Source organism: Jaculus jaculus, chromosome 9, assembly GCF_020740685.1.
Source record: "Jaculus jaculus isolate mJacJac1 chromosome 9, mJacJac1.mat.Y.cur, whole genome shotgun sequence".
Taxonomy (NCBI): domain Eukaryota; kingdom Metazoa; phylum Chordata; class Mammalia; order Rodentia; family Dipodidae; genus Jaculus; species Jaculus jaculus.
The window spans coordinates 107,139,092-107,161,666 of record NC_059110.1 but is presented as its reverse complement, the minus strand read 5'-3'; the positions used below and the strand labels follow the sequence as shown (position 1 = coordinate 107,161,666).

Sequence of the window (22,575 nt, the reverse complement as noted above, 5' to 3'; positions counted from 1 at the left end):
CACACATCCTGCCCACAGCCATTTGACTCGGCTTCTTACGTGGATATACTTCATGGGCATGTCACATCTCAGGCTTCGGAAAAGCCACACACAACACACTTAGGCTTAAACATGAAGAGCTACTTGGCCCACCCTTTGGAACATCTATGTAAAAGGCATCCCTTGCAGGGCACGATGGTACATGCCTTTAATCTCAACACTCTGGAGCCTGAGGTGGGAGGATCACTGAGTTCAAAGCCAGCCTGGGGCTACAGAGTTCCAAAAATAGGACAGGGTGATGCAGGCCTCTCCTCTAGGTGCTCAGCCCATCAGACTAGCAGACGCCCTCATTATAACCACCACATCTATCTACCTTCCCACCCAGGCAAGACCCAGCCATGTCAATTTTGGCAGCAGGCACTCAGTGACTTTGTGGTCCGGGGACTTGTAAGTCCAGCATGACTTGAGACCCCATGCTTGGTGGCCGCGAAGCACAAGATTCAGCCACCTGGATCTGTTCCCAGCATTCCCAGGGATGGCCTGCTTGGAAATGCTCTGAGATATTTACCATCACGTTTCCAGTGGACTCTCCTATGGGGAGCAGGGTTGGACAGGTCTTACAGGGCCCCAGAAGTATAGAACCAGGAGTGTTGACAAGAGTCATGGGAGCCAGAATTGGGTTTGTTGTGATTGAGAGCTGCGTGCCAGAGCCACCCAGGGAATTGGCTACCTTGGGAGCTGTCACAAGAGTTCTTATGAGATCACTCAGCTCGGGTGTTGCCTAACAGTGACTGAGGGCCCTGAGGTTGTGATTTTCACTTTTTCTTTTGGTTTTCTGAGGTAGGGTCTCGCTTTAGCCCAGGCTGACCTGGAACTCACTCACTCTGTAGTCTCAGGATGGTCTCGAACTTTTTGACCCTCCTACCTCTGTCTCTCAAGTGCTGTGAGAATACCTTTGAGGCCAAGCATCAGGAACACAGGATTTGCCTTTCATCACAGGGCCAAGGAAAGCCTGCTGGAACTGTATCCTCCCGCTGACCTCACAAGCTTGTCCCTGCAACTCTGGCATGTGACTCCCACACCTTTCAGTGTGGGAGCTGGTCAGAGCAGGGGACAAGGAGTATCTGCCACCTCTCCGGAGAGCTAAACAGCATTCAGTTGGCTCCTGGGGTCAATACCCTGACAGATCCCCAGGAAAGCTCTGGTCCTCCTGGTACCTCATACAAGGCCTCTCCGCGGTCTCCACTCAGTTCAGTTCTCAAAGAACTTGGCCTTGTCATATCCAGTCCATCCTCTGACTGCCTCTAGAAATGAAAGGAACTCGACGAACGGAACTGTCTAGAAACCCCCAAAGCCGGGAATGGAGGTGGGAGCAGTTCGCTGCGGCCCGGGCGAGAGAACTTGAGATCTTCGGGATACCATGAGAAACCCTCCCACCGCCAGCGCACCAAGAAACCAGGCAGCGAGGCTCTAGGGGCTGCATTTATGGGGACGACCTGACAGAGGGCATGGTCCGTACAAAACCGGGAACAATACATACATATATATATTATATACAGAGACGGGGTCCTCCAAGGGCGGGACAGGGGCGCCGGCGGCGAAGACCGGAAGCGCCCGTGGCCCCGCCCCCCATCTGCCGCGGCGGAGCGCTGGGCCGGGCGCTGTGACAGCCAGCTCTTAGGGAGTGGGGAGGAGGGGCACATCTGGGAGCGGAAGGAAAGGGCCAGAAATACTGATCGATGGTATGGTCTATTTACAGGGGACAAGGAAAAGCCAAAACGGATGGATTGGTTTTTAAAAAATGAACAAAAATCCAAGCTTAGGACAGGGCATGAAGAGGAGGCAAAATGAGATGGATTTTGAAAGGGGAGGGGACCTGAGGGGGTCTCACCTCCCTTGGTCCAAGCCCCAATTTGGGGTTAAAGTGGGGAAATGAGTCAGTTTCATTTAGAAAGTGGGCTCTCAGCACACAGCCCCGGTCTCCAAAAAACATGAATAGTAACATTTTTTTCCCTCCAGTCAAACATTGGGGGTAGGGGAGAAGAGATCGGAGTCTCTTGTCATGTTAGTACAAGGCGTCCAGGGGTGCCTTGCTCTGCAGGCCACTGCCTAAACTGACCTCCCTCGCCCCTGTCAGTCCCAGGCTTGACCAAGGAAACCCCAAACCCCAAAGCAGCTGGACAGTTCCAGGAGGAGGCTATGGCTATTTGGCACCTGGGCGGGAGGGGAGGCACAAGGAGAACTGAGGAGGGCTGGTACCCTTTCCAGGAAAGGGGGAGCTGGGGACCAGGTGTCCTAGACTCTCCCTTTTTTCTACTTGCACTCCCCTTTTCCTGGATACTTGAGAAATCAGTACAGGGCCAGGTACAGCCTCCAGGCTCAAGGGTGGGTTCTATCCCTCCCAGGATGGGAAGCAGGGGTGGGAGGTGTTGAGGCAACCCACCCCTAACTTAGCCCAAGCAGAAGGTCAGAATGCAACAGACAGCACAATGAGAGGAGAGAGGAAAGGGCCAAGAAGGTAGAATCTCAAGTCAAGAGGCTAGGGGGTCCCATGGAACCCCACGGCCCATGTGAAGCCCCATGGACAGGGAGAAGCCTCCAGGTGGTGAGACCCTGGAGAGCCCCAGCCCCACTCTGGTCCAGAGACAAAGGCTGGAGGTTGTAACATCTGGCAGTTTGGTCGGTGGATCCTTGTGTCCATTCACCACCCAGGCCAGCTCTTAGTTCCCCTTGGCCTCTGTGCCTCAGCCCCACCAAGCAAGGAGGCTTCCGTTCCAGCCACCACTGTCTGCCTGGGCCACACCTTAAGGGGACCTATGATATGGGCCCTCTGGTCCCTGAAGCTGGGGGAAGTGGGACAGAGGGGTAGGAGAAGTCGGGGCACCTGTCCCCAGGCTGCTAGGGATGGGGTGGGGTACTGGGGATAGGGGTCAAGGGTGAGGATAATGGGAGGGGATTATTATTGTCCAGTCAAAGAGTGACTCCCATTAAGTAGAATTGGAATTCCTCAGTGTTTGCAGGTTTCCTTCCAGTTCTGAGATCTGGAAAACAAAGTGGGTGATGGGTTTATCAGGCCTAGCTAGTCACTGGGCATGGATCCCGCCACTGGTGATCCTGAGCTCCAACCAGCAAAGGCCACCTCCCCGCTACCCAGGATCCACAGGATGGGGGCTAGATGCAGACTTCCATGCTATTCCCTCTACAGAGCTCTAACCCCAGGGCACCCAGAGGCATACCTTGTCCAGAAGTTTGTCCATTTCCTCCTTTCTTGCCAGCTCTGACTCTTCCAGGACCCGACGCTGGGCAGTCTCCTTTTTCAGGAACTCGATCTCCCTGGAGTCAGGCAAGGGACAGGCAGTGGTAAGGGTGTGGTGTGGCTTTGGTCCAGGGAGAGGCAACATTTCCCAAGGGCTCTGAGGCCTGCCCCTATGCTGGCTCTGGTGTCCAACCTTCTCAGCCCAGGAACCTTATCAAGGGACCCTCCAACCTCTACTTTATGTTTCCCTAATCAGCTGGGGGAGAAGCGGGGGGGGGGGGACATGTGACAACCCCCCAAACCCTGCCATGTACTTCTGCTGGTAGTCCTTGATGAGGCGCTTGGCCTTGCTGTACTTGCGCTCCAGCGCCTGGTACTGGGCCTGGGTCTCCCGAAGGTGCTCATCCACAGCCTGGCACAGACTCTGCGCCTCCCCCCAGTAGCCCTCCAGCTTCTCCATGCGCTCTTTGTTCTCCTCCACACTCTGCTCCAGTTGGGCCTTCTCGACTCGCCAGCGCCCCTTCTCCTGCTCCAGGCTCTGAAGCTGAGAGAAAAAGAGTGGCCCTGGGTTGGAGGGGGCCAGAGAGAGGCCCAAGGTACTCCCTCCTAGCACCAGAGGATTACTGGACATGTGAAGCCCGCTGCTCTGCAACTACCGACTCTATGGGGCTGACCTCAAGAGCTCCTGGCCAAGGTCCCTGTCACTGCAGTACACTTCCAGGGAGACAGGAGGCCTCCAGGAGTCTCTCACCAGAAGGTGGGAGTGACACCTGTGGCCCAGGTTCTCAAGAGTTAGTGAGCTGGGGGTTGTGGCACCTGCCTTTAATCCCAGCACTTGGCAGGCAGAGGTAGGAGGATCGCCGTGAGCTCGAGGCCACCCTGAGACTACACAGTGAATTCCAGGTCAGCCTGGGCTACAGCGAGACCCTACCTTGAAAATCACCCCCTCACACACACACACACACACACACATAAAGAGCTAGTGAGATGGTAGAGGTGAAGGAGTAGCTGGGCAGCTGACCGTCACCATGGCTCTCCTCTCGGCAGCCCTGGCCTGCTGACCAGTTCCTGCTTCCTCAACAATATGGCTCTTTCTCTAGCTCCCAGGTAGACCTCTAACTCCAATAGCTTGGTCAGCATCCTTAGTTCTTTCCACATAACTCCCAGAGCCTCACCTAACCACCTGAACCACTTCAGTGCAGACAGCCCTACAGCCCAAGCTCCAACCAGTCTCACACCTAACTAACTTCTAGCCCACTTCCCAGCGCCGTGGCAGCATGCTCCAGACAGGACCCCATACCAATCAAAACCTGCTTTCCTGACATGCCAGCCTGTTGGAAGGCACCACCATCTCAAAGCTCCCCCAGTACTAAGTCTCAAGGCCCTGCCTACCCTGACATCTTGTTTGGTTCAAGCGCCTCTTGTTCCCTGTGCTGATACACAGGCCTTCCTGTGCCATCTGGACCCAGGCAGACCCTGACCTGTCACAAGGCCTGTGCAGGTGCTAGTCCTTTTGCTGGGAACACCTCATTTATCCTCCTTTGAGGGCTGGAGAGATAGCTCAGTGGCCTGCAAAGCCAAAGGACCCAGGTTTGATTCTCCAGAACCCAAGAAAGCCAGATGCACAAGGTGGCACATGCATCTGGGGGTCTTGGTGTGCCCATTCTCTGCCTCTCCCTCTATCTTTCTCTATCCCTCAAATAAATAAATAAAAATAAAATATCCGGCCAGGCGTGGTGGCATACACCTTTAATTCCAGCACTTGGGAAGCAGAAAGAAGAGGATTGCCATGAGTTCAAGGCCACCCTGAGACTTCATAGTGAATTCCAGGTCAGCCTGGGCTAGAGTGAAACCCTACTTGGGGAAAAAATAAAGAAAATGTCCTCTCTTGGACTCTCATACTCTCCCAGAGGTTCCTGCGGGGACGCCAGGAGCACAGGAGCTAGATGGGGTCCTTCCTGCTTCAGGGCTCAGTAACTAGTCCTCTCCTATCCAGGTCCATGCCAGGTGGTAACCAGTCACTGGTGTGCACCCTCGAAGCCATGCAAGGCCAAGCTCATGGCTCTTTTGCCCAACACTGACTGGAGCAGAGCTGGAAGTCTCCAAGGCTCTCGGGTCCATGCCTGTCAACTGAATGTCCGCTCGCTTCTGTGCTCAAGGAGACCTTTTGGCTTATCCTTCACCTCATCCCTGCACACACCCAGGAGCATGGCTGTCATCGAGACTCTAGCAATGCAGTCTCACCCTTGCCATGGACCCTGGGCAGTCCTGGATCACCCTGGCAGGTCTTACGCAGGCCTCTAACCACTTTGCTCAGCTCCAAGTCCTACTCACTGTTGAGCCCTCCCAGTTCCTAGGACAGTACAGTGGCCTTCTGAAACCCCCAAGGGCCAGAGCCCCATGCTATCTATAGGAGCAAGGCGAGAGTCATTGGGAAGGGAGTCTGCATGATGCCAGCTCTAACCTTCCCATGGTCTACCTCTCCCGGCACGAACACCTGCCACAGCCTGGGGGGCCTCCTCTCAAAGCAGTGCCCAGCTGGGCGTGGTGGCGCACGCCTTTAATCCCAGAACTCAGGAGGCAGAGGTAGGAGGCTCACCCTGAGTTCAAGGCTATCCTGAGGTGACAGAGCGAATACTAGGTCAGCCTGGGCTAGAGTGAGACCCTACCTCAAAAGATCAAAAACAAACAAACAACAACAAAAAAACAGTTCAGAAGCTCAAGATGTCTCCCTGACAGGACCCCCCCCCTCTCTTTTTTTTTTTTTTTGGTTTTTCAAGGTAGGGTTTCACTCTAGCTCAAGCTGACCTGGAATTCACTATGCAATCTCAGGATGGCCTTGAACTCATGGTGATCCTCCTACCTCTGCCTACCAAGTGCCCAGCAGGACACCCCTCTTCTGCCCCAGCCACCTGCCTTCTGCCCTCCTCTATCCATATGTCCCTAGATGTACCTTACCTGTGTGGCCCCTGGAGACCTATTTTTCCCACCACCCTAGGAGCCCCGTGGGAACTGAGAGTCCTTCACGACGGAGCTGGTGTGTGGAGAGCACGGCACCAGCGTGCTCGGAAGTTGTCTGTGACGCGCACGTGCTGGCCATCTGTTGCTTGCCCAGGTGACCTCAATAGTGGTCAGAACCCTACGTCTCTGTGCCCTCAGGGGCAGGGTGGGTCTGTGTGTTCATGTGTGAATCTGTGAGTAGATCTGTCACTGTGTACACTTTTGGCTAGTCTGTGTTTACCTCTGGGCTTGTGCAGAAAGGATATGTGGGGGACCAGTTAGCCAGCAAGCCTTGGGGATTCTCCTGTCTCTGACTCCCAAGTGCTGGAATCTCAGGCACGTGCTACTACATCAAGTTTTTATATGGGAGTTAGGGATTTAAACTCAACTCCTAGCCGGGAGTGGAGGTGCACGCCTTTAATCCCAGCACTAGGGAGGCAGAGGTAGGAGGATTGCCGTGACTTTGAGGCCACCCTGAGACTCCATAGTGAATTCCAGGGCACCCTGGGCTAGGGCAAGACCCTACCTCAAGAAACAAACATAAACAAACAAACAAACTCAACTTCTCACACTTGTGTGCAGCAAATACTTTACTTATTGCGCCATCTCCCAGTCCACCCCCAACTCTTGATTTAGCACCTGCCAAGCACCATGCTGAGACCTTCTGTGCACCATCTCATGGGTCCCTCACCTACATGGCTCCATGAAGTTGGTAGGACTTATACCAGTCTTATGCATGAGGGGATGGAGACCACATGATTAAGTGGGGGAACAGATGAGCCCAAAGCTTGGGCTTTTACTCCTGCTCTGTGCATGTCTGTGTGAGCATGGAGATGCTGGGGCAGGGCAAGTTTCCTTCCACAGGCCCTCAGCCCCTTTTCACACACGCATGCGCACCGGCCCTTACCTTCCGCTTCAGCTGCTGGATCTCCGCCTCGGTCACAGCGTGTTTGATCTGGAGCTGCAGGCAGAGGGTGGCACTCAGCTCCCAGGGGCCAGATCCCGGGCTGCCTTCACCCACCGCCCGAGTCCCGCCTCCCCACCTCCTTGAACTTGTGCACCAGCTTTTCGGGCTCCATTTCCACAGGGGACAGTGCATCCTCGTTCTCTGCCAGCTCGAACACTTCAATGGCCATCTCGCCCCCAGGAAATGTGGGGCTCAGCTCCTCATCCTCGTCAGTGGCATATTCTCCTGTCTGTGAAGGGAGATAGGCAGGTGGGCCCACCCACTGCAGCTCCCTCAGCACCCCTGCTGCCAGTACTGAGAAGGCAGCAGTCTGCCCAAATCAGAGTAAAAGCTGACCCAGGAGACACCCATGCTGGGGCAGGTCCCCAAGTTCCTGAAGAAACAGTCTGGGCTGCCCCTTTTCCTCAGTGGGGATTCTGAGGGAATTGCTTTCCTTCTAGGACCAGGAAGACCCTCTGAAGACAGAGGGAAGGGTGTGCCTTTCCCTCACACTGGCAACTCCCCTAGGGCTTGGGTTTTCTACCGGACCAGGGAAAGTGGTAAAGGCTAATGACTGCACTGCCTCATCCAGCCACCAGAGGGCGATTGTGACGCCAGCCAGACCAGCAGTCCCTACCTCCTCATCATCTTCCCCATACTGGGCGTATCTCTGCTCCATCATCTCCCGCTGCCATCGTTCCTGCTCCAAGGTCTGCTGAATTAGCTGGGCCACTTCGCTCTGTTCTCCAGGTCGCTCCCGGCCAATCATGAAACTGCAGGGGCATCATCCCAGCCTGTCCTCAACGGGAAATGCCACAGCCTTCCCTGCTGGTGTACCCTCCTCCAAACTCAGGCCTCCCCAGGGGAGGTGAACTGAGAGGTTCAGTGCACCGGCTGCAGTGTTAATAATGAATGGGGAGCTGCGGCCTTCACTGGGCTGCCTTCCCAGAGGAGCCACCAAGGCCCACTCACTCTCCTGGTGGGTTTTAGCAAAGGGGATGTCAGCCAAACTTTGGGTTGAGCTGCAGGGGACATGAGCTTAGGTGCTGCCAGAATAGGGACTCCTCCCACAAGGACGGGCAGAAAACGAGGCAGGGGGATGGCGAAGATGACCCCTGGGGGAGGGGCATGGAGGTGTGTCTTGGGAGCCAGACAAGCCCCTGAGATTCAGGAAGGGGACGGACGATGTTGATTGGAGATTAGGATGGAAAGGAAACAGTGGAACTTCCAGGCATCAGCTCCTCCTCCCCCTGGCCACCCACATCCTGTTTCTCTCCACCACCCTTTCCTGGGGACAGCACCCCTCTTGGAGAGAAGCCAGGAGTGATCCCCAAGTGTTTTGCTAGAGGTGGAATGAGCTTGGGCTTTGACTCAATCCCCTTAGTTTTTAGGGCCCAGGGAGCAGTCTTCCAACATGACATGTGACTAGCCAGAAGGAAAGATGAAGCTCTCAATGGGAGGAACCCAATTTGAGCGACACCCTGCCCTTCAATGAATGAGCCAGTGAGAAGAGTAGGGCAGGAGAACGGAGTAAGAGAGCAGCGAGGAGAGGCATGGACAGGGCCTGGAGGTCCGACTTGGTGACCAGTAATGGCCACAGAGCTAGCGATGGAAAGGCAGGCCTAGGACAGGGGTGTGGGCACAATAACCCCCTCAGGCAGGGAGCCAGTGGAGCTCTGGGACGTGATCAGGTGGGCAGGTGGCTTCTCGCCCTGCGTCTTCCCCACTCACGGCTCTCACCGTACTCGGCCCTTGGTGTTCCTGAGCACGGAGGCCGCAAAGCTCTGGGTTACTCCCACCAGGCTTGTTCCGTCCACCTCTACCAGGAGGTCGTTCACCTGAATCCTGGGGAGGAAATGGTGGTTAAGGGGTCTTGAAAGGAACTGGAGAACTGGGACAGAGGTGGATCCCCCTTACCTCTACAAGGCTCAGTCCCCACAGAGCAGAGACCCTACATAAAACATGAGGACAGGGAGAGCCAAGCACACAAAGCAGACACAGGCATCAAGAAGGACTGGGAGAGGTGGCACACTTCTGGTAACATTCACACTGAGCCCATCCCCACCATGTGGACATGGTCCACTACATACACACTCTCTCTCTCTCTCTCCCTCTCTCTCTCTTTTTCCGAGGTAGGGTTTCATTCTTGTTCAGGCTGACCTGGAATTCACTATGTACTTTCAGGGTGGCCTTGAACTCAGCGATCCTCCTACCTCTGTTTTTGTTTTTTGGTTTTTCGAGGTAGGGTCGCACTCCTGTCCAGGCTGACATGGAACTCACTACGTAGTCTCAGGCTGGCCTTGAGCTCACAGCAGATCCTCCTATCTCTGCCTCCCGAGTGCTGGGATTAAAGGAGTGCATCACCACACCCAGCAAATTATGTGTGTGTGTGTGTGTGTGTGTGTTTGGTAAGGTCCCACTATAGCCCAGGCTGACCTGGAATTCACTATGTAGTCTCAGGGTGGCCTCAAACTCTCTGCAAGCCTCCTACCTCTGCCTCCCAGGTGCTGGAATTAAAGGCCTGCACCACCACACTCAGTTCCACTACCCTCTTCTATGACATATCTGCCCAGACCTGAGTCCCCTGAAACCCAGGGTGCAGCAGTGTCCTGACACTTACACACCAACCCACAGCCACAAGGTTGCACAACCCAGCATGCCCTAGCTGTGGCTCCTGAAGACCTGGCCTGTGAGGGGAGCCAAGAGATAGATGGCCCGTTGGGGACCACCTTCCTTCACTCCCAGCTTGGGGAGGGCTTCCACATCCCTCCTGAGCCCCGAGAAGCCTCAGCACTCGCGGCTGTCACCCTGAGGCCTCTCCAAGATTCCTGTGGAAATGGAGACATGACCTGACACAAAGAGCTCACCCCCATGCAGGCGTGCTCAGGGACATGCTCCCCCAACTAACAGGTGACAGGTGACAGTGGCCAAGGCTCCGGAAAAGGAGGGAGAAGAGTCAGTGCACCAGTGGGGACTGCCACTCTCCTGACCCTACCTCCTCCACGCCACAAGGCCACAACATACAAAAGCTCCCTCAACTGGGCAACCATGCCCTTAACATAACAGAAAGTCCCCCGGCTCTCATCTCTGTCACGTAGATGGGGTCTGGACCAAGGTCAACCTCTAACAACCTTCAGCAGGGAAGCCCTACACTATTTTCCATTTCACCACAGAACAGCTAGCAAGGGGGGGGGGCACTGCTCTCCAGAGCGCCAGGAGCCTTGTGACTCACCGAACTCAGCCTTCTGGTCACAGATATTCCACACAGACACACAGGCAACATGACCACAACTGGTCTAGCCCTATCCACACCTAGATAGATCTCCAGTTATCTAAACTCTACCTATCGGCTCCTGTGGTTAGAAACCCTTGCACTCCAGCTAGGGAGGTAAGCTCAGTGGGCAGAGTGCTTGCCTTGTGTATATAACGCCCTGAGTTTGATCCCCAGCACCACACACACACACACACACAAGCTGGCCATGTGGTGCACACCTTTAATCCCAGCTCCCAAGAAGCAGAGGGAGGAGGATCACTGTGAGTTCAAGGCCAGCCTGCGACTACATAGTGAATTCCAGGTCAGCCTGGGCTAGAGTGAGACCCTACCTCAAGAAAAACAAAAATGAAAACAAAAAAACAAACAAAAAAGAACACCTGGCACTCACTTGGTCTCACTACCTCCTGTTTAGCCGTCAGCTCTCTGTTCACAGTCGTTTCCTCCAGGAAGCCCACAGCAACAGTGGTCAGGCCCTCCTCCTCCTCCTCTGTGCCTCTGTGTATGTTTTTCCCTCCATTCAGCCAATCTGTTTGATCCACCCCGTGTCTGTTTGCCTTGCCACACTGCCTGCTTCCCAAAAGTAAGGCCCTAGACACTTGACTACCAGGGCCTGGCACCAGCCCAGTGATTCTGGCCCTCAATATTTGTTAAGGGAAAGATATGTTCATACTCCAGACACACAACCTGCCCTCTCCCTACCACGGCCAACACACGCCCCAGGCCAGGACACACCGTACTAGGTACAGCCTAGCTCTGCCCACTCCCCCGCCCAGAATGTGAGTGCCCTAGGGAGGGTTCACAGCTGCTAACCTGAGGCCTGGCACGGCACCCATATAGTGGTATTCCTCAAACATCCAAAGACACACAGAACACATGACCTCCCAGGAGCTGCCCAGGCCATCTCCTCCCAGATGACAGGTGGTGAAGGTGGCTGGGGTGGGTGGGGTGAGGAGGGTGGTACCTGCCATCCCGATGGGCCGCGCCACCCTCAGTCACAGTCTTGACGAAGATGCCCAGCTTCTCCAGGCCCATGTCCGCCCCGGCCCCCATGCCGATGATGCTGATGCCCAGGCCCTCTGAGTCTAAGGGAGAAAAGGGGAGACACCAGGGCTGGCAGGAGACTCTCCATGCTGGAGGAATCCCCAAGCTTAGGGGATGTCCTGTGGGAAAGGGGCATGGCTCTGTCCACCCCCTTTGTCAGGCCAACTCAGCTGGATCTTGGGTTACTTCCTGCCCTCTGTACCATCCAATGAGGGCACGCAGAGGGTGGCTGGGTGTGACCCACTGTTGTGTGTACAGCTAACAGTGTGTGACTCGGGTGAGGGCTGTGACAGGACTTGGCCCTGAGCCCTTTGGTCTCTCTCACTAATCCCGTCTATGCCCAGAGCTTCACTGACTAGACATGGTTGTTGGTTGTCTCCCTGGGGTCCGCTCTAGCCACACCTGACTGTCGGTCCCATAGGCCTCCAACTCCAAACACATGACTTCCACAAACACTCCCTCCTGCAGACCGGCACCCCATCCATCAGCTGCCCAGTCTAGGAAACACCTGGATTCTACCATCCCCCTCAGTTTCCACCAAGCCAAGCAGCCACTAGAGCCAGTTAATGGTCCCGACCCAGTACACTCACTGCCGCTCTACCTGCATCCACCGCGACCCCTCCCGGCATGGCATCCAAGTCTGCTGTGGTCTTTCTAGAACAGCTTTGCTCCCCCTTATAATGGCTCCAAATCCCTGAGAAGTAAGTAAGCCCATGCCATGGTCCACGCACGCTGTCCATTGGTGGCTATGCAAAGACAGAGCCTCTCTCCTCCACCCCTTTTGGCCCAAACTCCTCCTCCTTCAAGATCACCTCAGGCATCACTTCCTTGGGGACTGCCAGTGTGGCCAGGCCCTGTCAAATGTCCGGCACAGACCACAGCTTCCCTTCCTTCTAAGCATGTTATGACAGGACATAATGACACGGCGAGGGGCCGTCGCCACAAGTGCTCCTCTGTCAGGCTCTCCGAGCGGCCGCTTCCAGGGAACCGGGTTTTGCCCGTCGCTGTCTCTCCCAAAAGCCAGGACCCGGCACACAGTGCTCCCGAGGTCTGCTCACGGAATGAGCAACCAGGGTTCCACGGCCGTGCGCAGGGGCTGGGCTGGAGTGACTGTGGGTGCTGACGGGGGGCTGGGGAGAAGCCTAGCATGTCCGTGGGCGCCCACAAGCTTGGTGTAAGAGGAGCCTAGGTGAGCCCAGTGGGTTCCTGAGCTCTGCCTCTTACCTTTCTCCAGCTCCACGGGGAAGAGCTCCAACCTCTCTACCCGCTTCTCCAGCTCATACTCTGCCGAGGCTGCCATGGGGTCCACATCCTCGTTGCGCCTGTCGTAGTCCTCATTAGAGTACGTGCTGAACACCTGCAGAGGGACGGCATGTCACAGGCCCACTGTCCCGGCACCCAGAAGGCCAGACGTAGGCTCCAGGACAGATGCTCTGAAGGGACCAAGGACCTTGGCTCTTGGGGCAGTGGTGGTGTCTCTGCCCCTACATGGTCAGAGTTGTTCCCCTCCAGTGTCTCCCTCCTCCTGGGTCTCCACCTTGGCCAAGGGGGCGGAGGCAGAGGACGCCCTGCACACCTCCTGTCAGAGGCCCTCCCCCCACACCAACCCCAGGAGGACCACAGCTCTGTGCAAAAGGTCTTCCTGGTTCTGGAGCCCACGGGAACAGGAGAGCAAAAGACACACAGCCTTGCTCGAGCCATCCCATACAGCATGGTCTGCATGAGAAAAGACAGACACACTCCTAGGGAGATGGCCAGGTCTGGGAACCCCAACACCAGAACTGAGAGGAGGTGACAGACAGGACCCAAGAGCCAGCCAGGCAGGCACAAAGACACAGCCACACACAGGAGGAACAGGCTGAGCAGAAGAGGGGAAGAGGAGGAGGGGAGGAAGGATGGAGAAGACACTGCAGGATGCCAGATGGGGAAGGGGGATGGGAGTGGGAGACGGATGGAAAGAGGCAGAGGCACCAGGACCCTGCTCTGCCCTGCAGCTGACCTGGATGGCCACCACAGGAGGGGAGGGGGCAGAGGACTTCCTCCACATCCACGGGAAAGAGAAGGCACACCACCCCCCAGGTGGACATCAGGTGGCAGGAGCAAGGGTAAAAGCTGAGCCCCGGTGGCCCTACCGCATGCCAGGGGGGGTGTTTTTATACAACGACCACTCTTAAATTATTATCCCCACTGTCCACAGGCACCCAGAGGGCCAGATGTAGGCTCCAGATGCTATCAAGGGACCAAGGATTGGTTCTTGGGGTAGTGTTGGTGCCCCTGGTCCCTACGTGGCATCTGTTGTTTCCCTCCAATGTCTCCCTCCTCCTGGGGACTAGTTCCGCCTCCTCTTCCTCTTCAGGACCAGCAAAGCTGAGGTGAGGCTCTACAGGGTTCCTGATACTGGGTCCAGTCAGGGTGTCCCCAAGGGTGGTCACCAAGCACCATTTGGGGGACCATGGCTTGTTCAGCTTCACTGCTGGCCACAACAGGTTGGTATCACTTGGGTCCAAGTTGGAGCAGGATGGGTGGGCTGAGCTTGCTGGGCCTGAAGCCTGCAGAGCTTCAGGGGGACAAGGCCCCCTGGCAAGGCCTCCTCTACTCCAGGAAAAGACCCACTGACACCCTGAAGGTAGGGGCACTCCTGTGTCCCAGCCTTAGTTTTAGGGCTTGCTCCGTACCATTCTCACCCCTGCCAGAGGATAAGTGCCATGGTTGGAGGGGGACAGAGTACTTATAGGACCAACTAGAAGCACAGCTGGGGTCTATGCACGCACCCAGCTCAAAGCCCTGCAGGACCTAACTGAGGTCCCTAACACGGCCACCATGCAGTCTCTGCCTCTAAGAGCAGCTAGCTTCAAGACCACTGCCCAAGGTCATGAGGGGGTGGTTAAGCAGTGGCAGGCCAGGATGGTTACATCCACACGTTCACACTCTCTCAGCGGACTCTGGGGGAGGGTGTAGGTCACCAGGGACTATCCCTACTTGCAAAGGTGTTCCAGGCCTTGGGACAAAGGCTAGCATGAGCACGTCCCCAGCAAACTGGACTTGGCCCATTTTTGTATCCGAGGCCCCTAACTTCACCCTGTGCTCCAGGAGATAGGGTCCCTCAGCCCTTTTCTGGTCAACCAACTCCTCTCCCCCTCAATCACTTGGACACATACTTCACCGTGACCTCCCCTTTCCTCAGTAGGTCAAATAATGTTCACCTCTCCTCTCCTGCCGGCTGCAGGAAGCCAAGGCCTTGGGCCTGAAGGTCATGGACCACCTGCCATCCTTCTATCAAGAGGCCCCGGGCTTGGCCCCACCTCTCCAGGTGACAGTCTGGAACTGGGTTCTCTGTCCTCAGCAGCCACCTCTATCTCCATAAAGGCGACAACTGGGTCAGAGAACTCCCGGAATCCAAGCCGACTGGGGGCAGGGAGAAGCCCGAGGCTGGCCCCAGAGTAGGAGGAGAGCCCCAGCCAGGCCAGAAGTCAGCCAGTCGGAGCCACTCCATGGCCCTGGCTCACAGTGGCGGCCAGCTTCAGTCACCAGGGAGTCGGGAGCACTGCTCCAAATCATGTGCTATTTTTTACCAAAAAATCAGGGTAAGGCATCAGATATAGACAGAGGCCCAGTCCACACTCCTCTTCAGGGCATTGGGCTACTCAAGGAACCAGTGGGGGTGGCGCAAGGGGCCCCTGACTCCCTCCCAGGAACAACACTGCATCTTCCACTCCCTCAGGGAGCCACTGCCTTCAGAAGGGACAAGGGATCATGGAGAAGTTTGCCAAAATCTCAGGGAGGGAAGCAGCTGGGCTGGGAGGACAAACACAGCCACTCTTACTCTTAACCTTTTAGGCTTCTGCTGGGCTGGGAGGTGGGAGAGGGCAGAGGGTGAGAGAATCTTGGGTCGCTTCAGTGTCCAAGAGTAGTTATGGAAACCGCAAGCAAACACAGGAGGGTTGGCTAGGGAGGACAGGCTGAGCTGGGTGCAGACCAAGGAAGGGAAGCTCCTAGAGCTGTGTATGTCCACAGGGCAGGCCAGGGGCTTGGCACAGTACAACCTGGGGTGGGAAGAGAGGACCACCAAAGCTAGATATGCCAGCTGAGCACGGAGGGCAGTGTACAGGGTAGGGGGGGTGGTCTCCTGTTCTTCATTCTCCCGGAGGGACATCCGTTCCCCACCAGCACTGTTCTGAGGATCTCAAAGCATTGACTGGCACAGACCACAAACCAATCACCAACCAGTGGTGGTCGAGATGGAGGAGGGGGCTGAGACCCCCAAAAGGAGAAAGCTTCTATCCTCTTCGAAGCTACTCAGAGGATGTGAAAGAGTCCTCAGGGCATGCCAAGATCATGGGAATCTGTCCTATTGAGCAGCCAACAGCAAAGGCAAGTGAGCCTCAGCCAGGCATCTTGGGGGACCTCTCAGCCCCGCCTCCTCCCCCAGAGCGTACTGAAGGCCCATCCCTTCAAGGGCCCCACAAAGTACCCACCTCCCAGTGCAACCTGGGGACCTGGGAAGCTGGTCCAGCACAGACCCCAGGGTGCTTTTTCTCCAGCTCCTCACATGGTCATGGCCCAGCTCACTCTAATGGCCCACTTCCCTCTTTCACTTCTGCAAAGTTGGGGTGGGGGCAAGTGAGAGGAGAAAGGACCCTGAATCTTTGTTTTGGGAACTTCCTGGCTCCCCTATCTCTTACAGGAGCCAGGGCCATGTCCATACTGGGCAAAGCAGGAAGTGTTTCTAAGTTCCTATCCTTCTCTTCCAGAGAATAGGGCACTTGTGGGGACAGTCTCCAGATGACACCCACACGCCTTCAGGTCATCCATACCCCAGCCTCTGGCAACCTCTGGAGAAAGGAATGTTCAGGAGAGACAGAGAGAACAGGTGTCCCAGGTCGGGCCGGGCGCTGGGTGGGGCAGCAAGAAAGGAACCCCAGGGCAGGTCACAGCAGGCCACCGCCTCCACAGACCTGAAAACCCAGCCCCTTCTGACAAACAGCTGGAAGTCCCCCTCGTCCCCTTCAAGGTGGTAACTTCTGGGAAGGGGGCTGGGTTGGCAGGGGCTGACTCAGCCTGCCAAACACGGCTGGCAAGGCGGGGGCGACCACGTGCACAGGGGCGGCGCGGGGGCTCACTCACTTGGATAGGTGCGGTGCTGAAATGGATCTTCCGGCTCGGGACCGGGTCCTCTTCCTCCGAGAGCCCCGGAATCTCCACGCACCCCGATTCTGGCTCATAAGGGGGCTCTCCGTCCTCCTCGTCTTCTTCATCGTCCTCTTCCAGGGCACTCCCCCCAGAATCCTCCCCGAGCCCACTGTAGGCGCTCACGTCCACCAAGTCCGCCTCGGAGAAATCCTCCTTTTTAGACTCATCCACTTCTTCCAAGGCCACATCCAGGGCCCGACCATTGCCCACCCCAGTCTCTGGCACAGCCGCCACTTCCTCCTCCTCCTCAGGGACTGCTTGGGCCTTGGGCTCCTCCGGCGGCGCGGGGCTGGCAGGGGTGGCCGAGACACTCCCGTTCTCCAAGGCCGCATGAACTGTCACTTCAGCCTGGATCACCTCCCCAGGCGCCGACTCGGCCTCGGACTCCCCGCTTTCCTCCACTTCCACCGGTTTAATCTTGCGCACCTCCCGGGGTTTAGGGGGAGGCCGGACAGGGGCCACTCGGTGCTGCGGGGGCTGCTGTCCGGGCGGGCCACGCTCTTTGTCGGTGATGACAGCATCCCCCGAAGGGGCGGGAGGCGGCGGCGGCGGCGGCGGCTGGAACACCCGCGATCGCTTAGTGACCAGCTTCGAGTTGACCTGGGGAGCCCCCGCGGCCCGGGGAAGCCCAGGCCCACGATGGAGGCCGGTCCTCGAGTCGGCCTTCTCGAAGACCGCGCTGAGCTGGCTGACGGTGGGTGACACGGCGTCGGCATCGATCTTATCCAAGGCCTCGGTGCTGCCGTTGAAGCGCACGACGACGTCGAGCTTCCGGTCCTGCAGACCGGCGCGCTCCTGTCTCAGCAGCCGCCGCGCCGCGGCCTCCTTGTCGCCGGCGCCCGTCGCGGCGGGGACGCTGCGTTCGAACAGCTTCCGCGTCTCCTGCAGCCGGGACGGCGGGTGCGGCGGCGGCGCGGGCTGGGCCGAGGGCGCGGGCTTGGAGTCGAAGCGGCTCACGCGCTCCGACACGCTGGTGCCCAGCTTGAGCAGGGCGCTGTGGTCCACGTTCTCGTTCAGGCTGCTGGCCCGCGGCAGCGACAGGCGCACGCCGCCGCCGCCGCCGCGCTCGGGTACCCGCGGGGCCTCGGCCATGCCCGCGCCGCCGCCGCCCGCCTCGCCCGGAGGCCCCGCCGGGGTGCCCATCTGCAGGAACATACTTTTGATGCGGTGGACGTTGGAGCCATATTTCTTGTGGTGGGCCGCCGTCTTGGGTGCCTCGTCGGGCCCGGGCGCATCAGGCGGCTTCAAGGCTTGGATGCCGGCCTCATAGGCGCTGCGGTGCGGGGAGGCGCTCCGGAGGGGACCCCCGGGCCCCCGCGGCTCCGTCTTCATCATGATGGGGGGAGCTGGCTTCGCATCCCCCCGCTTCTTCCCGCTGTCCCCCTCCAGCAGGCGGCTGGCCAACTCGGGACCACCGTCCCCTCCCCCCCACCCGAGAAAGAAACCCCCAAAGGCCTTTTTTTCCCCCTTTGCCTTCTTTTTTTTTTTTTTAGGGTCCTCCAGAAACCGAGCTGCCAGAAACAGTTAACCTTGCTTTAAAAAAATAAAAAGGAAAAAAAAAATCTCCGAGCGCCCAGTGTGGGTCGCCTCCCCCAATCAAGCTGCCAAAGACAGCCAGCACTCCCCCACACACACCCCACTTTCCAAAAGCCCGAGCGGCCTGGTGAGGTCGCCCCCACCCAAAGGAGCCCAAACGGCGGCCGGCCAGGGCCGCTGGGACCGCGCGCCCAGCCCGCGAAGCAGCGGCGGCGGCGGCGCCCGCTCACATCCTCCGAGGCGGGTGTCAGCGGGGCTTGGCGGCACCGGTGCCCCTCACTCCAGCCGGGGGTCTCGGCTCTCCGGGTGCCCGGTCGGTACCCCCGCTCCCATGGCTGCTCGGCCGGCCCGGGCCGCTCCGCCGCGCCTCCCTCCCTCCCTCCCTCCCCCCCGCACCCCGAGCCTCCTCGGTCTTTTCTCTGGCTCTGCCCGAGCGGCGGCTGCCGGGGACCGAGCGGCTGTCCTTCTCGCCACCGCCGCTGGGGGACTGGCACCTCTGGGTCCTAAAGGGATCGGATTTCCGGGGCCGGAGCTTGTGAGCCCTCCCCTTCCCCTCCACCTCATCGTCTGGACTCTCTTGCCCCAAGGCTGGTGGGGAGCTTTCCTCTGCCCCCACCCCACACACTGGACTTTTGTGCTCTTCAACCCTTTCATCTCAACATCTGCAGTTGATCAGAGCCCACACAGGCTCACCCCCATTTAATCTGGGGCGCGGTGGGGGGGGGGAGCGGAATAGCATAGCAGACTCAGAGCTGCTACAAAAGGGGTTTGTGGGGAGGGGCTAGAATAATTCTCTTCGGGGGCCTTGGAGTGCTTCAGCGCAATCAGCATCAAAATCGCTGGGCTCTAGGTTAAAAAAACAAACAACACAAAACACACACACACACACACACACATCAGATTTCTAGGTCTTCTCCCAAACTTTGTAAAGGGGAATCTAAAAAGCCAGACCCGGGAATCTGCATCTTAATACTTTCCCTTAGGGAATCTTTGATGTAAAACCTTGGCTCAGCATTGCTGACCTGGTGGTGGAGGAGGAGGAGGGATGAATGGGAGTCGTCCCAATCACCCAGGAGCGCCCTCCAAAGCTGTCTTTTGCCCTTTGGAAGGCTGACGACAGTATCCTGTGACTAGCTCTGACCCCCAGGCTAGGGAGGGTGGTTGAATCCAGTCTTCACAATGCCCTGTCGGGACACTTTTGTCTCCAAACCAAGAAGGGATTTGGAAGGAGGAATTCTAGAGGCCTAGGGCCAAAATTTCCCTATTGAGAGTTCTAATTTGAGTCTCTGAGTTAAAGGATCTTGGTCACTCTGTGCAAATGTGTGTGTGCGTCCTACACATCCCCTGTCCTGACAACCCAGAAAGCAGCTTTGAAGCTCCCTTCTGTATTCGAAACATACACTTAGGGGCTGAGGTTGTCCTTTATCCTCCTCCAGCTGGGCCCTTGGGGAATAAAGGTCCACCCCTCTGGTCGGGTCTAGATGTGTCACTTCAGTCCGCAGATCCCAGAAACCGATGCACAGAGTGGACACTAGGACCCAGAGAACACCTCAGGCACAAAGCCTCCCCCCCACTCCCAGCTGCTTCCTGCATCTCAGGCCTTCCTGCGGCCTCGGCCTCCTCCCCCGCCCTCTTCCCCTCCATCCTCTTCCTCCTCTTCCAGTTCTCCCACTCTCTGTCGTTGGCCTGGCCGGGCTGACGAAGGGAGCCTTCCTACCCCTCCACCCGAGACGGTGAACGGGTTTGGGGGGATGCTAGTCGGTCCGCCCGTGTGAAAGAGCACTGCGTGGGGGATGGGCTGGGGAAGCCGCCTGGGAACCCTGGCGCTTGGGATGGGGCGGGGCCAGAAACCGCTGGACTAGATCCCGGATCCCGAGACTGGTGTGCTGGGAGAGGGAAGATTTGGGTTCCCATCGGAGCGGAAATGAACCCAGACCTCAGGCTTTCAGATGCCACCTATATCTTTGCCCAGCAACCCAGGACATTTCTCCCTCTCCATTTCTGCACTTGAGGATGAATGCGGGGTCAAGAAGGCATCCAGGCTCCTCCTCCACTTCCTGACCTTTCTTAGGCTTTTTTTTTTTCTGAGTAAGCTTTGGGACTTAACTTCCAAGTTCAAATTTGGGGCTTGAACCCCTATCCTCACTCCATGCACTATGACAGTTGTTTATCCCACCCCCAGAAGGGCTCTCATGTATCCCCAGGCTGGCCTCAAACCAGCTAAGTAGCTGAGGATGACCTTGAACTTCTGATTCTTGTCTCCACCTTTTTCAGTGCTAGGATTACAGGTATGCACCACCTTGCTGGGTTTATGAGGTGCTGGAAATCAAACCCAGGGCTTCCTTGTCTACTTGGCAAGCACTCTATTTACGGAGCTACATTCCCAGCCTCCACGATGGTCTTTGGGAGAAGCCCTTCCACTCACCCCATTGCCAGTTGGGAATTTGGGCAGAGTGTCCTTGGAAGCTCTTGTGTGGATTGGGGGAGGGCACAAGCCCCTGGATGTTCTGCCCAGAATCTCCCACACCCTTTGTGGTGAGTCATCTTAACTGGTCCCAGCCCAAGGGGTCTGTGCCCACGCTTTTGGCCAGGTACAAGGAAGAGCTGAGAATCAGCTGTCAGGTCCAGAGACCCTAGAACTCCACCCCCCCACACACACACACAAAAAAAGTCCTTGGCAGCAGCATTAGGTGAACTAGGTTTATTGGGACCCTCAAGATCTCTTTGTCCAGAGATTTCCTGGAATGAAGCCCTTTTGAGGGCTTTGGGAGGTGAGTGGAAACAGCCAGCGCAGAGTTAGATTGACTGAGGCTAACGAGTGGATTATTATTTCATGGGCTCATAGTCGGCTGAGAAACACCCAAGCTGGAATTCCCAGAGAAGCTTTTAGGGAGTGATAACCGCTTTATCATCACGCTGTCCCTGGAGTCAGGCACCAAACTCCGGGCTTGTGAGCTGGGTAGTACAGAGTGTCACCTCTTCTACCCCCTTCCCTGCCTGAGTGGGGCAATGGTCCCCACTAACTTTTCTTCCTCAGGCGTTTGTAATTCTCACCTCTTCCCTCCAGCTCAGCACCCAAGGATAATTTAACACCCACTGTCTCCCCAGGGTCCCTGTAAAGGAAAACCTAATGGCATTGCCAAGGTGTCTGGTGGTCTTTGCATAGTAGTTCTTTTTTCCTGTGTGGAGGGTGGAATGGATCCCAACACTGAGCCAGGAGTCAAGCTGCCAGGATTCAGACCTTGGCTCTACCTCTTACTAGCTGTGTGAACTTAAGTTATTTATCTCCTCTGTGCTCTGAAAGGATAAACTGAGGCCCAGGAGAGAAGTAAGGGGAAAGGAAGAAGTTTTCTCAGTGAAGGATAAAAGACAAAAGCTTCCTTGGACAAGAGATAATCTCTCTTGGCCAAGCCCCTCCCTGTTTTTCCATTGCCCCATCTTTTAGGATTGTCCCTGGAGGCTCGCTGGCTTTAAACACCAGGTGTTACAACAAAGATGGTGATAAAGGCAGGGAGTGCCTGATGTGTGATAAGTCCTGAGCCCTCAGCACCCTGGGCTCAAGCCCCGGCTGGATGCCAAGACTGGCAGCTCTTCCTAGCTCTAGGGTTTTGAGACTGCCGCTGAAAGTGGTTTTTCTTTGGCCAGTGTCATCAGAGCAGAGCTGGCCTCAACCCTGCCCTTCAGCCTTCTGTGGGAAGCCAGTAGCCCTTGACCCAATTCCTACCTTTATCTGTCAGACTCTTGGGCTGGTTTTAGGATTCTGGAATGGAATACATGCGTGTACACCTGTACTTCCACACAGGCGAGCTGGACCCCAGCATGGGAGTGTGGGAGGGGCTCTTAGTTAACCTTGGGCTAGTCATTTCCGGTGCCTATGGCCTCAGTTCCTAATATACTTAACTTGAATGTCTGCGGTCTCCTGAGCATGAGCGACCCTGAGTGTCCCCTACTTCCTGTGTGGAGCAGAGCAGAACAAAGGCTCTGAAGTCAGGCCATCTTTTTGTTAGCACCCCCAAGCTGCCACTTCCAAGCTAAGGAACTTCACTGAATTCCTTCATTTGTAAGAGGAAGAGGATATACTAATCTTCTAGAGTTAACTGGGTCCCAAATGCATAAAGCACTAAGGAGCTTGAAGTGTGGGCCGTGTGCGCGGATGTCTGGGGAGTGCTCATGCCCCAGGGTGGACAGGTGTGGCTGAGAATGAACATGGGTGTCTGCAGCTCTAAGTAAGTCTTGGTAGGCCGTGGGCCTCTCCTTTGCTTTCAAGGTCCATTAGGCGAAGTTCTAAGTATAAGCATTTCCTGTCTGCAGCTCTGACAAATTTTTTGAGATTTTTTTTTTTTTTTTCCAAGG

General features: G+C 56.7%; 2 protein-coding genes across 2 annotated transcripts in view; one reads left to right on the top strand and one right to left on the bottom strand.

Moving 5' to 3' along the window:
- Positions 1-1,448: 1,448 nt before the first annotated feature.
- Positions 1,449-18,073, bottom strand: Ppp1r9b (protein phosphatase 1 regulatory subunit 9B). The gene is made up of 10 exons (XM_004655565.2): positions 16,621-18,073; positions 12,721-12,853; positions 11,417-11,537; positions 8,922-9,026; positions 7,819-7,954; positions 7,279-7,431; positions 7,143-7,196; positions 3,550-3,779; positions 3,216-3,312; positions 1,449-3,020 (listed from the first exon to the last, which is right to left on the bottom strand). Exons 1-10 carry the CDS (start codon positions 18,019-18,021, stop codon positions 2,967-2,969), a joined length of 2,484 nt encoding a protein of 827 aa, XP_004655622.1. The 5' UTR covers positions 18,022-18,073; the 3' UTR covers positions 1,449-2,966.
- Sgca (sarcoglycan alpha) overlaps positions 18,023-22,575 on the top strand; it is a 38,101-nt gene continuing 33,548 nt past the window's right edge. Inside the window, exons 1-3 of the mRNA XM_045159549.1 lie at positions 18,023-18,139; positions 18,372-18,757; positions 19,886-19,983. Coding sequence (XP_045015484.1) covers positions 18,023-18,139; positions 18,372-18,757; positions 19,886-19,983 — 601 coding nt within the window. The remainder of the gene's footprint in view (positions 18,140-18,371; positions 18,758-19,885; positions 19,984-22,575) is intronic.